We start from the raw sequence: 17,265 nt of genomic DNA, 5'->3' as shown, positions 1-17,265 counted from the left end.
TGTGGAGAATTCAAATGGAATCCCCCATCTGCCTCCAAAGCTGACATCCCACATCATTATCCCCAGTGCTGGTTTGTACAGATTACACTGTTCTGCATTCAGATAAAGACCTTTAACGGTTACCAGGAGAACCAGCTTCTTGAGGAGGGTTTCCGAAAGGCTGAAGGAGATGAAGTCCGCGGAACAGCTGAGGTGCTTGAGGGGCGTGGCTTTCAGCCAAATGGAACCTGGCACCGTCCCTCTGGCCAGTCGCCCTCCGTCGCCCTCCTCCGTCTTCTCTGCTCCCTCCCAGGCCCCTAAATTGTGGCGAAAGTTGATTTTTAATAGGAGACTCAAGAAGGTTTAAAGAGTCAAGGGCTTCCCTGGTGGCGCAGTGGTTGAGAATCCGCCTGCCAATGCAGGGGACACGGGTTCAAGCCCTGGTCTGGGAAGATCCCACATGCCGCAGAGCAACTAAGCCCGTGCGCCACAACTACTGAGCCCGCGCGTCTGGAGCCTGTGAGCCACAACTACTGAGCCTGCGCGTCTGGAGCCTGTGCTCCGCAACAAGAGAGGCCGCGATAGTGAGAGGCACGCGCACCGCGATGAAGAGTGGCCCCCACTTGCCGCAACTAGAGAAAGCCCTCGTACAGAAACGAAGACCCAACGCAGCCAAAAATAAATAAATTAATTAATTAATTTAAAAATAAATAAATAAAGAGCCAAATTAACAGCCAATGGTGCCTCGGCTCCCTGGAGGAGGTGTTCAGGACCCCTCCTGACGCCCGGCAGGGACCCCTGAGGCCAGCCGGGAAGTCAGGCCCAGTATGTGGCTGCAGGGCTGCTGAGGCAGAGTCGCTCTCAGCCTCCCCGGCAGCTGCTTCGACGCTCCTCACAAGGGAGAAGCTGCGCTATATGTACCGAAACATAACTAATCTTAATGTCAGCAGTAATGGAAATTACACTCCATTATCATTAGATCAAATAAGAATAATGATATGGAATTAACTTGCAGGTATTTTTTTCTCTTTGTAAAATAGATACTTTTCAGTAAACTTGGCTCTAAAGGAAATTTGGGTTTCAAGCAAATCTTGTTTTCCCATTGACTGCCTTTTGAAAATGAAAGATGCTTTTCCTAAGCTTCAGAAAGAGTGGCTAAGAAGGCTGAGAAACCATCCTTCATAGCATTGTTTTAAATCTAGACTTGCCTACTGCTGGTTGGGTTTTTTTGAATCACCAACTGCTTCTAATACCTCTCCACAGATACATTCCCAAGCCATAGAAGTTTCTCCACTCTTGAGAAAGCCATATCTGCCTCTTCCTCCACACACCCAGCTCTTCCTCTGGTCCTTGGAGAGTACCACGTCCAAGGTATTAGGCTGCAGTGCTACAGGGGAAGGGACCACTAACAAATAGGGACATACTCCAGACCAGAACCCCCTGCCACTTCCCTGTATCCCATATGATGAATCAATCTCACCTTGTACTTTATCAATTCTAAGGCATATATTTTTTCACATTTTAGCATTTCCAGAATTAAGATGCTTCTTACCAATGATGATGTTTCAATGACAACTGGCAGCATTTTTTCGCTCTTCATGGCACATAAAAATTGGAGCATCTTATAGTCAATGACATCCTAGATTTGAGGAAGTAGGATTAATTTTTCAATATTTAGTTTGAAAATTCTCTAAAAGGAGCTTGTTCCCAGCAAGAAATGATCGCTTGAGAGGTTTGCTCAGCGTATGGGAATAAGCAGAGACAGTTTGCCCTGAAAGCCAGATCTTGCTGTGTCTAGGTATGCGGTGAATTATCAGCTAAAACCATACTCATACCCCCTAAACTCCAGAAACCACCATTCACTCTTTCAACAAACACACTTAACAACTACTACGTGCTAGTATGTGCCAGGCAGTATTGTAGGCACTGGGGATATTAGAGCAGGAAATGAGATGCACAAAGTCTCTACTCTTAGGGGCTTGCATTCCCATGGGGGAGCTGGGGAGACTCTCAGATTCAAATAGATGCACACACACACACACACACAAATTAGGTAACTTCAGACAATGATGAGTGCTACAGTGAAAATCAAAGAATGATTCTAGAGGGACTGGTGGGGCTGCTACTTTAGACTGGGTGGCTGGGGCAACTCTTTGAGGAGGGGGCATTAGCACTGAAACCGGAATGTAGGAAAGAATCAGGCTGCAGAGATCTGGGGACAGAAAATTCTAGAAATCTGGAGAGCAGAGCAAGTAGAAAAGCCCGAATTTGTTGAGTGCAAATAACAAAAAGTCTGGAAGCTAAAGCCAGGTGAAGAAAGTGAGGGGAGAGCAGTAGGGCAGAGATCAGAATGCGGGACCCCCACTGCTTTGACATTCATCACAGCGGGTTGTGCAAAATCAGGTGGGGGCGGGGGCAGATATGTCGGTCAGATCTTCTCACTCTCCTTTTTGTTATTTGTTTTTGACATCTCTGCAAGAAAGCCCTTAGGAATGATCATCTTTGCCTGGACCTAAAATTTCCCAGGAGTTTTCCTATCCATCCAGAGTTTTCTTTTGAGTCTAGATTCTTCGTAGGGAAAGAAGCACCTGCTAAGCCCTAAGACGAGCCCCAGTCCCTTCTGGGTTATTGTAGAGAACCTTCCTCCTAGTTTCATTTTGCCATTTCCACTGTTTACTCATCAGAAGGCAACACTTAAAGAAGAAAGCCAGGATTTATACCTGGAAGAAGAAAAACAGAGCACTTCCCCGCCTGCCTTTCTCTGTCAATGGATGAGGGAGACACCTGTCCGTCAGTGGCGTTGCCTGCTTCTGGCCAGAGTACAGACAAGCAGTGTGGACTACAGGAAAACAAATCTGCACGTGCAAACATCACGTGCAAATTGGTTCACACTGCATTATGCTTCCAGGCCTTGAGCATGCGCAGAGCAAGGTAAAGAGCTCAGCCTCTGTGCTCCTGGCCCGTTGTCCTTTGGCCTGATGTCATACGGTAGCACAGCACTGAAAAGTCCCGAAGCAAGCGTGACCCTTGCGCTTCCTTGTTTGAACTCCACTCCTATCCCCCGTGGTCCTCCGAGTGCCCCTTCCCTACCGCCTGGAATGTGCCAGCAGCAGCCTCCTACTTGACCCGCATGCCTCCCCTCCACTGCCCAACACATCTCACTAAAACACACACTCAGATGCTGTCATCCTCTACTCAGAAAAATGGAACAGCTCAGGGAAATCCAGAAGATCTGTGGATGCCAACAGGGGCCTAATGTTCTCTGGGTCTCCTTGTATGGGCGTAGCAGTTGCCAGGCAGCCTGGGTGTCCCTGGGATTAGGGGGAGGGGCTAAGGATGAGGCTGAGTGGGGTCTCTGACCCCTGTTGCCACCAGAGCAGCTCCACCATCAGCTGTTTACATGCAATGGCTCTGCCAAGGTTTTCATTTCAAGTTTAATACCTAAACTTTATTTCTTTAAAATCAAAATAAAAGATTTGAAACCCTCTGGTAGTGAAATGAAGTGGGATTTCAGTCCCACTGTGCCAAGTACACATCATGCAATCTTGGGCAAGTCAGCCAACCTCTCTGAACCTCAATGTTTTGTATAGAACAGTTTCCCAGCCTGGAACTATGGACATCTGAGGCCGAATATTATGTCGTAGGGTCGGGGGCAGCTGCCCTGTGCATTGTAGGATATTTAGCAGCATCCTGCCCTCTACCCACATGATGCCAGGAGCGCCCACACCCCCTGCAGATGTAGCCATGAAAAATGTCTCCAGACCTTGTTAAATATTCTCATGGGACAAAATCACTCACGCTGAGAACTGCTGCTCTAGAAGAGTTAAATATTTACCTGTCTTGCAGGACTACGGTGAGCATTAAATGAGATAATATGTGAAAAAGTGCTCTGCAAACTGCTCTTATTAGAAGTCTGTTGGAAGCATCTGACTTACATCCTGACATAAACAAATAATTGTACAGTCAATCCTGAATGGGATGAGGAAGCTACTGTGCACTTTCAGAGCTCTGAGATGTTTATCTTTTTGTCTATCTCTTTCAATCTTTGTGACACCTTATCTTTGTCAATCCATAGCCAGTCATTCATTATGCCAGGGTGACACAAATTCTGAAATCCAGAACATTTAGAACTCAGCAATCCTGGAATGCTAACCCCTGATTCCCCAGAATGAAAACAAAGTACATAAGTGCGTGTGGATCAAACTTCTAGAGAGTAAGAGGTTTGAGCTTTTAGCAAACACACACGACCTTCACACACGAGCCTGAGCTTCCTTGAACACATTCACACTGTTGTCAAAGCAACATCATGGCCCAAACCTACAGGCAGATAGATAATCAGGCCAGAGGGAAAGCCCTAGAGATAGAACCAGGTCTTTAGTGCCAGAAAACAGGATAGTCTGGTTGAAACACAGCAGCCTGCTTAGTTGTGAGAACCAGGATTGGCTGCAACCTTATTACAACAATGTTTTTTGCAGACAACAGTTTATGTCAGGCAAGGAAAACACACCACCGCCATCCACAGTTCTGTTAGACCCCGTGTGGGTGCCTGGGAACATCCTGGCCATCTCGGGAAGGTAGTTCACCATCTTGCCTATACTAACAACCATTGTCATTTCCACCGGAAGCTGACCCTTCTCATTTAATTAGGTCCAGTTTAATTGTTTAATTAGGCGTCTTAATCCCAAGAGACTCAAAAGTTACTTGACTAAGGCTCAAGGATGAAGATAACAATTTTGCCTCTCTCTCTGAGTCAAACTTGACTAGCTCTTCCTTAGGACCACCACACAGTAAAAACGAGCACGTGTTCCAAACCTCCTAAAGGATGCATCAGCCCGTCTTTAAATTATAATCTCTGACAATTTACTGAGCTCTGAAAGTGTCCCATGAGAATACTTATTTCAGAGGTTTTCAAACTTGATTCTTTCAAGCCCTGAGGAACTTCCATGGAAGTTTCTCAGCATCAATCACAAGCCAGGGAAAGAAGAGGTGAAAAGGGAAAGGCCAGGCTGTGATTCACTGGGATCTCCCACTTCTGCTCCCGTTTTATCTGCTTTAGATGTGCCATCTCCTCAGAGGATTTCTTTAAAAAAAAAAAAGTTTCTTCTACTAAAGCACCCTCAAACCACTCAATCTGTACAGCCCTCCCATTTTTGGAAAACCAAACTGAAGTCAAGTACAATGACAAAGAACTAATTTCAGGTCCCATGCCCATCAGCCAAGTCCAGGTTTCCTGACTCCATGTGGAAGGTGAGACTCATCCTTGAAATAGGAAGATTTTCTGCTTTGAAGACAGTCACAACGGAGTTTGAATTTCAGCTCTCCACTTACCATTCATGGGATCTTGGGGAAAAAATGATTAACCTCTCCTAACTACAACTTCCTTGTATGTAAAATGGGAATATAACGTGCCTGGCAAGTGCCACTGCTCTGTAATTAATACTTATGATCATTATTCCCTGAAGGTACTCTCATAAACAATAATTCTCTTATCACTCCCCACCTTCCTGCCCTCTTCCTTGAGGGATCGCAGAGAACAGTTCATGAAACATATTATCAAATGGGATGTGGGATGCCTGTGAACCATGGGAAGGCAGATGGGCATCTTCCTTAAGTCGTGCCTTTGGCCTTGGCAGCAAAGGTGAAGAAGGTAACAGGTTATCACAAGGGTTCAGGGGAGATGGGGAAAAGTAACTGCAGGATTCTCTGCTCTCTACCAGAGGCAGCCCTCAAAAAAGCTGCGCGAGATGCGAGATGCTCCCTACCCTCGGTAAGTCCCTCTCAACCCCGCTAACCTCACTGGGAGTGCAACAAATTCCAGCAACTTTTCCAACACCGGGCTTGGGCTCCGCTCACCCTGCCTCCTCCCAGCTCCCTTAAATAATGGCTGAGCGAATGCCTCCGGGACCATCTTCAGCTAATTTCCTTCAAGACATGCAAGCTGCTAACGCTGGGAAGCACAGATAGTGTGGAATAGCAAATATGGCCAAAATTAGATTAAAATAACCTCCTGATAAACAAATTACTCACCGAAAATAAATATTGGACTAGCGCGGCCAAGATAACTAGAAGAACAGCACCACCACATGGCAGGAAGAGGAAGTACATGAGCTGCGGTCTGTGGCCAGGGACCATCAGCACCCACCCCCAACTCGGGGGCCTGACAAAGCCAGCAGGGAAAGGGAACTAGCAGCTGTAATCCTTCCCGGCCCTGTTCCCTTCTCCTCTCACTCACCCCGTCATTCATCAGCCTCGCCTGATGCTCAGCCTCACAGCAGAGACGCTGGCCCTTTGCACAGCCATGTTGGTGTACTGGCACCTCTCACTGGGTCTCCTTCAGATGCTTGTATGGGATGGACCGTGTGATGCTCTTTCCTAAACTAAATGACAGATGCTCCCACCACACACACACGCACACAAATCCTTCTAATACTTAGAAAGTATTTATTTAGCTTCCTTTCAGATTTTGATCTTATCTTCTTTGGGCTAAATAAACCTACCCTTGTTCATCTCTCCTTGGTGTGCACAGAGCTCAGGTCCCAGGGTCTACAGCAGGTAAGCTCTGTAGCCCAACCTCTCCAGGCCTCAGTTCCTACACCTGTGAAATGGTGATGATGATATCCCCTTACTAGGCATGTACATGCAGTGGTATATACAGTGGTTGACACGCTAAGCAGTCGATAAATGGTACACGTGGGCGTTGTCATTTCAATCCCACCGTGTGACGGATGTAGTTTGCTAGTCTGCATTCATACAAAGTCGATCACAGCAGTCCATCCCAGTGTGACAAATGCAAAATTCTAGCAATATTACTTGAAGCAGATTTCTGGATCATCACAGAAATATAGGGCCTGCTTCTCCAGAAGTTATGATGGCAGAAAGGACGTCGGGTCTATAATCACACCACAGTTTGATTCTTTCTGGGGACAGGAATTGGGCTGGCCTCTTCATTAAGGCATATTGGAAGCAAATGTATGAGGCTTAAGTCACGAAACTGGAATCCTTCTTTAGTTAACGTTAGTGTGTTAGAGGTTCTCTGGGTACAGCTCAATGTGAGGTGTGTGGGCTATGATAGGGACCCCAGTGCCCATGGAGGTAGACCCTGCAGGGAAAATACGTGCATACGTACACAAAAATGCATACACACAAACAAATGCAAAAATATAGGACTCACTGATTACAGTATAGTTACTTCTTAGTTATACTTAGTATATTTATAGTTAGTATAAATATAGTGAAAAGGTTTAATTGGAAACCTAACCCTGGGCAGAGATGGGGGGTTGTCAATACCCTTGACAGAGACATTTGTGCTGAGACAAAAGAAAGAACCAGTGTTAGCTGGACAAGAAACCTTCTAAGTCTCAGAGATCTGGGTGGGTCACTCCCTCTCTCTGGTCCTCAGTTTCCCTGTGTGAAAATGCGGAGGGGGTGGGTAAGACCAACAGTTTTCTGGGATCTAGACAACAATGTGTATTGTAGTCATCAAACTCACTAAGAGACTAGATCTTAATTATTCCAACCACTAAAAAGAAATGATAATTATGTGATGTGACAGAGGTGCAAATTATTGCTATAATAGCAATATAGCAATATAGATGTAGCAAATCTAGAATGTAAATCTATAACATAAATGTGTTACATGTACACAATGTTAAGTGTCAAATATATTTCAATTTTTAGAAAGATCAGTAGTTTTCTGGGTTCTCAGGGAGCCCTATATTTTTGTGAACGTGTCTCAGAGGCCACCTTAGGGGAGAATCATTGGGAAATGGACAGACAGGGCTCTGAGTTCTCTACTCAAAGAAAAAAATGTTTGAACACCACTGCACTAAACAACCTCGAAGGTCTTTTCCAGCTCTGATGGTCTGACTCCATGGCCCTCCTCTGGAAACTGAAGGGGAAACACTCCGTGGGCAGAACCCTGGGGCACCAGGCTTGTCCAGGCAGCCTGGGAAGCCAGGAGGACAGATTCCAGGCCCCGTGGGAACACAGATTGTACATGTGAGCCCTGTGAAGTCTGTGCCACCCTACGGCTACTGGTGTATGTCAGAAGTTCAAAGGAATCACACTGCCAACCATCCTAAAACACTGATGCCATTCTGAGAACTCCTCAGAGCTCCTAGAATTCCTACAAAAGCCTCAGTTGGGGCTTTTCAAACATGGCCCCTTCTCTGACATTTTGCTGTAGAGCAACTAGCTGGCCACCAAGTCCTCCAGTCCCTACACTGCTGATTGCCAGGCCATAGTAGAGGACCGTTGAGAGCTTGAGGTGTCTGTCCATGATCAGGACTCTAGGCGCCAGAAGTCCCCTCCTTCCTATACCCCCGCCAGCAACAGGCTGCGCTGACCCCGTGAGCCAGCCAGGCAGAGCTCACCGAGGAAGACACCAGAGAACCTCCTCTTCCTGCCAAACTTCCCACGAGCTCCCTTGCATCTCTCCCTCCCTTCTTTCTTCTCTGTCTCCCTCCCTTTACTAACTCACTTTCCCATTCCCTGCACCCTCCCCATTGCCCCAACTTATGCAAACTCCCAGACTCCTCTGAATGCTAATGCTGAAGTTGGAGAGTGGTCTGAAGTAGACCCATCATCCTCTTACTAAGATGTAGGGCCTGAACCAGAAAGTGCTTCAGGTCTTTCCTTGTTGCGAGAATGTGACCTTTAAAGCTGGGCAGCAAGGTTACTACCAAGGCGTTACGTGAAGATTCATCCCTGGAGCCAGTACAGATCAGGCAGAATCCCACGGTGCACGCTCATTCCAAGCACCACTGCCAGGCCACCACTTCTCCAAACTGCATTTATACCTAATGCTCACAAAAGGGTGTTAGGGAGCAGAAAGAAAAAGGGAGAGGTGGAGAGGCCAATGAGAAAGGAGAAGAAGATGAGGGCAAAAAAAGGAAAAAGAGACACAGAAGTCCAGGTAGAGACACAGATAAAAGAGAGAAAGGCACAGTGGATGCAGATAGAAAAAGGGACAAGGGCACATGGATGGACCTAGAGATTATCATACTAAGTGAAATGAGTCAGAAGGAGAAAGACAGATACCATATGAGATCACTTATATGTGGAACCTAAAATATGACACAAATGCTGTATAGCACAGGGAACTCGACTCAATACTCTGTAATGACCTATATGGGAAAAGAATCTAAAAGAGAATGGATATACGTGTACGTGTAACTGATTCACTTTGCTGTACAGCAGAAACTAACACAACATTGTAAATCAACGACAGTCCAATAAAAATTTTAAAAGTAAATAAATAAACTAGACATAACTTGGTTTAAAAATAAAATAAAATGAAATATGAAACAAAAACAGACTCACAGATATAGAGAACAGACTTGTGGTTACCAAGGAGGAGAGGGCATCGGGGGAGGGATGGACTGGGAGTTTGGGGTTAGTAGATGCAGATTATTACATATAGGATGGATAAACAATAAGGTCCTACTGTATTACACAGGGAACTATATTCAATATCCTGGAATAAACGATAATGGAAAGGAATAAATAAAAGAATGTATATATGTGTATAACTGAGTCACTTTGCTGTACACCAGAAATTAACACATTGTAAATCAACTATACTTCAATAAAGAAATTAATTTTTTTAAAAAAAGGGACAGGGGCAAAGGACCATGTCTTATTTTTATTAATTAGAGAAAAAACTGCCTGCAATGGAAGCATTATTTATTACTCAAAGCCTTATTAAGTTTTGGTAATAAAAAGCTAAATGTTTTTGTGCAGGATAAAGCATAAAAGGGCAAAGCTTTCAATACAGGAAAATTTAGTGTTGCACATGCGTAGGTAGAGAGGGGGAACTGATACAATAAAAGCATGGAATCTGGATTAGACCGTTCTAGCCCACATACATACAAAAAGGACCCTTGAATGAGCAATGACTTTAATTTTTAGGATCCTAAATTTCGGAAATAATTGGAAAAGAGGCCTAGGACTTCCAAGGCTTTATTTTGCATGCTGTTCCTCGGAAAAGGAAAGAGATGAGAGCTGTCTTTTGGTTCGTTTCTCTCTGTCCGCCATCTACCTTTCCTACATTGGCTTCTCATGCAATAGCTACTTGATGGAAGAAAGGGCTGAGACAAAATAACAAAATTGTTCTTATGCAACCTGGTGCTCTTTCCCTTTCTTTCTGTTATGGTGGGCAGCTCCAAGGCTCCCAGATCCCTCAGCCCTGCTCTCCCCGTTACTGGTGAGGGTTGCCTCCCACCACCCACTACGTCATAGGGCCTTGTTGACCTAAGATTCACAAGCCCACCCATGTTTACTGCCCCCAAGGTAGTAGATATGTCCTCCTGGCTCTATTTTAACTGGGAAATGTTCTCCTTTTGTAATGCAATTATAGAGATATACTAAAATGGCCAACTTTTATACTGATAAGTATCAAGGCCAAAATCATCACCACCTAAAAAGAGTTTGCTTTCAGGAGATAAAGGTTAACATAAATATTCCCAGATATCAGTGCCAGATGGTGAGGGTTTGAATTTTAGACAGGAACTGACTTCCTGCATTTAGGTTCAGTGGACACAAACTCATCTGGGATGTAAATTGACAGACATTCAATGTCAAGTCTTACTTATGCATGAAGGCATTTGAAGCAACTAGAGAATTCCATGACACTCATCCCCCCCACAGCAACCCCAGCCTAAGTGCAGTGGTACCATCCATACCCAGACCTTACATGCCACACAATACTTTGGTTAGGCTGGTAGAACAAAGATGGCAACTGCTCCTCCCCAAATCCATGGAAGACTTTGCTATTTAAACACAGCACTCTTGAACCTTCCTACATTGTTTGTGGGAACCGGTGCAGCCACTGTGGAAAACAGTATGGAGGTTTCTCAAAAAGCTAAAAATACAACTACCCTATGACCCAGCCATTCCACTCCTGGTGTATATCCAAAAAGAAAACAAAACACTAATTCAAAAAGATACATGCATCCCAATGTTCATAGCAGCATTATTTATGATTGCCAAGATATGGAAGCAACCTAAGTGTCCATCAACAGATGAATGGATAAAGAAGATGTGGTATACACATATACAATGGAATACTATGCAGCCATAAAAAAGAATGAAAATCTGCCATTTGCAGCAACTTGTATGGACTTGGAGGGCATCATGCTAAATGAATAAGTCAGACAGAGAAAGACAAATACTGTATCCTATCACTTATATGTGGAATCTAAAAAATATGTATAACAAACTAGTGAATATAAAAACAAAGAAGCAGACTCACAGATATAGAGAACAAATTAGTGGTTACCAGTAGGGAGAGGGAAGTGGGGAGGGGCAGTATAGGGGTATGAGATTAAGAGGTACAAACTTTTAGGTATAAAATAATCTACAAAGATATATTGTACAACACAGGGAATACAGCCAATATTTCATAATAACTATAAATGGAGTATAACCTTTAAAAATTGTGAATCACTATATTGTATACCTGTGACTTGTATAATACTGTACATCAACTATACTTCAATAAAAAATAAACTTAAAAAATAAAAAACAGCCCTCTTGCCTGCTGAGCTCAAATATGATCTCAGAATCCTACCCACACATGGGAGTTGGCACTTGCAATGGAACTTTCTTTTTTTTTCTTTTTTTTTCTTTTTTTTGCGGTTCGCAGGCCTCTCCTGTTGAGGAGCACAGGCTCTGGATGCGCAGGCTTAGCGGCCATGGCTCACAGGCCCAGCCGCTCCGCGGCATGTGGGATCTTCCCGGACCGAGGCACGAACCCGTGTCCCCTGCATTGGCAGGCGGACTCTCAACCACTGCGCCACCAGGGAAGCCCTGCAATGGAAATTTCTGCTGTCCTTGTTCTAAGATCCTCTAGATCTCTAGAACCTCCTCCCTCCCAAGTAACTTCTGCATGTTCATAAAGACTTTCTGCCATCGTATTCTTACTTCATGTGAACCCACAGGAATGACACCAGTGCTGGGGAATTTAAGATCAATTATGCAAGAAGAGCATTTCTATGAAATACCAATAAAAGTATTTGGGAGGGATCATCTGAAACCCCGAATGAGCTTCAGCTAATGTGTGATCAAATATGCAACAGTGATTCTCAGAAGGAGGCAATTTTCACATCCCAGGGGACAATTAGCAGTGTCTAGAGACAAATCTTAGTCATTATAACTGGCAATGTCACCTGGTGAGAAAAGGCCAGGGATGCTGCTAAACATTCCAAAATGCACAGGACAGGCCTCAACAACTAAGAATTATCCAGTTCAAAATGCAAGGGTGTTAAGGTTGAGAAACCCTGATAGACATGAAGGCTGAGTATTTAGTGGTAGAAAGACCATAAGAGAAGTTCTCATCCAGCTCTCTCGTGTTAGGATGAACCTGAGACTCAGACAAAAGTCTATGTGGACAGCTCAGCAGAATTAGCAAATAAGCCTATACATCCTTCTAATGCGACAATAAAACTTGGTTTATATGTGGAGGATGGCAGGCTATCATTTCCCTGACAGTCTATTTGTATAGTTAAACAGAGATTAGAACTAAGATCATTGGTTCTATGCATGGGTCGTTGGATTCAGTAGTACAGGGTAGTAGGGGGCGGTATTGCCTTTTTTTATACATGTAGATATTATAACTCATTCCTTCACTTAAACATTTAGTACACAAATATTTATTTGAGGCTTTTTATTGTGCTGATGCAAGTAATACAACAATCAGCAAAGATGACCCTTGCCCTCAAAAGTTTGCAATCTGCTGGGAGAGATGGGCAACAGCAAATTCAATGCAGCATAATCAATGTTGTGCTGGGAGAGCCTATGGGAGCATAGAGGAGGGGCATCCAGCCTGGTCTTGGTAGCCAGGGAAAGTGTTTTCAGAGGGAATGAGGTCGGAGCTGAGCTCTGGAGGGAGAGTAGAAGTTAGAAACTCTAAAACTGAGGCCCTAGCGCAGTGTACTCCATTTGCTAAGCACAACTAGCACGCTGGAAACCCACGTAAGGCTCTAAGCCTGAATCAGACGGTATTTGCACTGGCTATTGGTTTCTCCTGGGCCCATGCATCATGTTTTACACAGAAATAGTTAATAACTGTCATGTGACTACATTCAGATTTTTACACATGGTGTATCAGGACACTCAACTCTGAGCTTCAGGGGGGTGTGTGTATGGGTAGAAAAATAAGTCAGCCTTTCTCAGCTAGTGTAAACAGCTCTTTGCAGGAAACTGCTCTCAGCAGGAAGCCACTTTCTCCTCACTTTAGCAAAGCTAGATTGTAACTAACTTTTTTTTTTTGTATTTTTATTGGAATACAGTTGATTTACAATGTTGTTAGTTTCAGGTGTACAGCAAAGTGAATCAGTTATACATATACATATATCCACACTTTTTTAGATTCTTTTCCCATATAGGTCATTACAGATTACTGAGTTCCCTGTGCTATACAGTATGTCCTCATTAGTTATCAATTTTATATATAGTAGTTTGTATATGTCAGTCCCAATCTCCCAATTTATCCCTCCCCAACCCTTTCGCTGCTGGTAACCATAAGTTTGTCTTCTGCATCTGTGACTCTATATCACTTTTGTAAATAAGTTCGTTTACACCATTTAACTAATTTTAAATCAGGCACCCCAATTCTCTACAATCTCCGGCCCAAGTACACCTTTCAAATCTTTTAATCACACAATACCTTGCCTAACTCATCGGTTCTTTCCACAGATCAAAGAAGTAGAAATGAAGAATAAGTAATTAACAGATGACCAGATCTCTTCCCTAGCTTCCCCGTCAGTAATCTCCCAAACGGACTGTGTGACCAAACTGCATCAACAAGGTAACATCTTAGAGGAAGATCACCAGAAGTCTACAAGCCTGCACACAGTGAGGGATGGTGATGATTCTGACCCCCTATCTCAATGACTAACTGAGATTACTTCCCTCCTTCCCTTTAAAAGTGTCATGGACGAATCTTCAGAAGTGGTTTTGGGGGGAGGCTGAGTCTACCATCTCCCCAGATTGCCAGCATTCTGACTAAAGGCATCTTTCCTTTCTACCAACATTTGCGAGTATGTAATTGATTTTGTAAGCAGCAAGCAGTGGGACCCCCACCCCCTGCATTTGATAACACTAGCAGGGCTCTGTCCCCATGAAACATCAGGCCTCTACTGCCAAAGCTGGGCAGGGAGGATCCAGGAGAAAGCTACTTTCCTAAGGCACAGCACTCGCCGGCTGGCTTACCCAGCCGTTCTCAGCATCTTTACTTCCTGCAATTCAAGAACTTCCTCACCTTGCTTCCTCGAACACCTGGTGTTATAATCAGGTGAGCAGACAGAGTGAGCAGGTAAATAATGAAAACCCAGATGCCAAACCTGAGTCAAGTTCAGTATGGAGAATGAACCGTTCTCTCCCCATAACCCGCAGGTAACACTTTCTCCCCCACTCCTATCTCGAGGGCTTCCTAACCCCTCACTCTTCATTCCCCAACCTGCTCTAACCACCTTCACTCTCCCTGCAGGTCAGGCAGCTGTGGATAGACTTGTGTACTGTATCAAGTTCCAACAAACCAAATGAATTCAAGCTTCAATTATTTTTTCAGTCTACAAAGGGAAGCACTATGTGATGTGACTCTTTCTCTGCACTTAGAGTTGACAGAGATACATGGTTGGGGGAGAAGGTGTTTTGATTTTCATTTATTTATTTGTAAGTTTTATTAAAGTTCACCTATTACCCACATGCCTCGGGCTCCCTATAGAGAAACAAATATCACATTTGAAGCAGCTGGTTTCCAAGATGCCAAATTAAAATAGATGAAGAGGTAAGGAGGGGAAAAAAATAAAAACATTAAGCTGAAACTTCTTCACTCCCAAGTGCACGGTGCCTTCTACTATATTGCACTCAATGTAATTAGACCAGAGCTACAAGGCAAACAAACAAAAACAATTCTCAAATTATTCAGACTCCCAGAGCTATTCTTTTGCAATCACTCAAGTAACTGAGGAAAGAGCCAATTTTTTAATATAAATTTGTTATCAGCATCTACACTGTCCAAGCGATTCCAACACCCCATCTGCCCAAGAATATAGTCACTAGCTGAGTTGTGAATCAAAGGCAAGAATCATGCTTCCCACCCACTGTCATAAACCTTTCTTCCATAGGACAATCCCACTGGAACCTGCAGTTTATTCCAACAGTCCTTAAAAGCTGCTGGGCCAATTAGAAGGAGCTGGAGAGTTCCTCGGGTCTGCAGTAGACAACATACTCCAGTTAGAGTCAGTTGTCTTGGCAGCATTATGAATGGCACCTCCACAGAGAGACAGATTAACTCTCTCTTTGCAGCCCCGAGTTAGAACTGCCGTAATATCCTCCATCTCACCCCAAAGATCCAGGAATGGCTCTACTGCCTTCCAGGTTGAAAATGAGCCATGGAGACAGAAGAGCATCTTTCACTGAACTCAGAGGGGAAAGAAATAACCACGTTTCAAAAGAGGCACTTACTGGATTTCAGCAATGCTGCCAGAACTTCAGTGGCTGCCCTGGGGAAAGAGAAAGAAAAGTGGAAAAGTCAATGTTCAATGGTCTTTTTGTCAGCCCATGGATCCCATAGCTGGCCGGCTCATTGCTGCCACCTAACTGTCCCAATATTAACCAGGTAGCAGGCACTCCATTGATTCTACTGCTGACCATTAAAGGGGCACAAATGTAGAAATCACGCTGAGTGAAGTGTCTGTCTTGCAAATGGGTTCTCAAGAGTCCCTTTCTCTGCTGAAAGTCTCTTCCCCTCCCACTCTTGCCTCCCACCTTCCACCAACTTCCTCACACTGTGCTCCTTCCAGCCAGAGCTCTTGCAGTCCCTTGATTTATACCTGGAAACCCTGGGGACTCTGGAGAATGGGTTGGGAGGGGGTGAGACTTGGAGGTTGAGTGAGCACAGCAGTGCACTGCAAACTTCTTGAAACACTCACGGCCCTGGGAACACACTAGAAAACATTCACACATTGGAAAGCGAAGCTGGTTCCTTAGGGTAAAAAATGGTTACATTGCATTTTCCTTCCAAATTCATTGTTTTCTTCCATGAAGGAATTTGACAGCCTTTGCAGTGAGGGGAAGCATACAGAATGAAAATGCATTTGGCTCAGGTCTTAGTGACCCTTCAGTCTACTCCCTGAGCCTGGGAAGGTCACACAAAGACCCACTTACAGGGCAGAGGAAAACTTCATGGCACTGAGAACACTGTGGGAGGGAGAATGTGTCCTTTTTTTCATTAAAGAAGAGAAGTATTCCACACAGCCCTACTAACTTATGCTTAAGGCCTGTTAAACAGTGATATGTCCCCAGCACCCTTCTGAGAACTGGGGGAACAGGCCAAAGAGGCTAGATCACCCTTCCAAGATTATATAGACATGTGAGCAGAACTGGGGCCCCAAACCCAGGAATCTCACTTCCCATCTTTGCTTCCTCCACATCCATTGTTCTCCAGAATCTCTCTCGGTACTTTCTTTGCCCTGGTCTCTGCCCAGTTGATAACGGACAATTCTCTTTGCAATACATTATTTACTATTGAGCAATAGAGCTGACAGTAAAAATAATAATAATAATAATAACAAAGAAATGAATAAAAATAAACTAAAACAGAAAGTAGGCACTTGAAACCTTACTGCTTCCCATAACCCACGAGGGAATCCTGCAAAGCAGTGGCCTGAAACTCACTGATGCAAACCCATGTCTGGGATGACCCCCAGCTCTGTGAGACCAAACAACTGCAGGGCAGTCATAAAGAAGGCAAGGCTAGTTTTCACCGATAGACTACATCATTTCTCCTTCCCAACCATGATTTCCTCTAATCAACTTTCAGCTTCCTCAGCTACGCTCTTTTGTAACACGACATAGTGCTGTTGCAGGAAGGAGGACCTCTTCCAAGGCCCCGAGAAGGGGACTCCTTCTTGTCTAACACTTGGAAATAAATGTCCAAGGAGACAAAGTTGTCTCTTGCTGGGAGACAATCCATGCAAGTGGTTACCATCATGCCTGGCTAAGGCGGGCAGTTTTGGCCAAACAGCAGAGCAACAGTGGATTTAAGAAAGGGCACGTTGAAGGTGTTGCTGGCAGCCCAAGCCAGTGTGGAAAATCTGTGAGCCACAGTGCAGAGCTCCTGGCTTGGGTTGGGAGAAAATGAATATCAGTACTTTGGGGAAAAGCAGAGTAGCCATATTGAGTTCATCAGAGGAGGTTAGCAGAGAAGAAGGAAACCACAGAAGCAGGAAAAGGAAGAATGGGGATGTCCCAAGCAAAATACCTAGCCAGGTCCTTAGATCA

At 44.4% G+C, this 17,265-nt stretch overlaps 1 protein-coding gene across 1 annotated transcript in view; it reads right to left on the bottom strand.

The window, feature by feature from the left end:
* LOC307049501 (cytosolic carboxypeptidase 4-like) overlaps positions 1 to 17,265 on the bottom strand; it is a gene marked incomplete at both ends in the record, with an annotated part of 92,970 nt that overhangs the window by 53,528 nt on the left and 22,177 nt on the right. Inside the window, one exon of the mRNA XM_079699072.1 lies at positions 15,448 to 15,485. Coding sequence (XP_079555198.1) covers positions 15,448 to 15,485 — 38 coding nt within the window. The remainder of the gene's footprint in view (positions 1 to 15,447; positions 15,486 to 17,265) is intronic.

The sequence above is a fragment of the Hyperoodon ampullatus genome (assembly GCF_949752795.1).
Source record: "Hyperoodon ampullatus genome assembly, chromosome: 3".
NCBI classification, from domain to species: domain Eukaryota; kingdom Metazoa; phylum Chordata; class Mammalia; order Artiodactyla; family Ziphiidae; genus Hyperoodon; species Hyperoodon ampullatus.
Note: the sequence above shows the minus strand (reverse complement) of the source record. Positions and strands in the feature narration are given on the sequence as shown.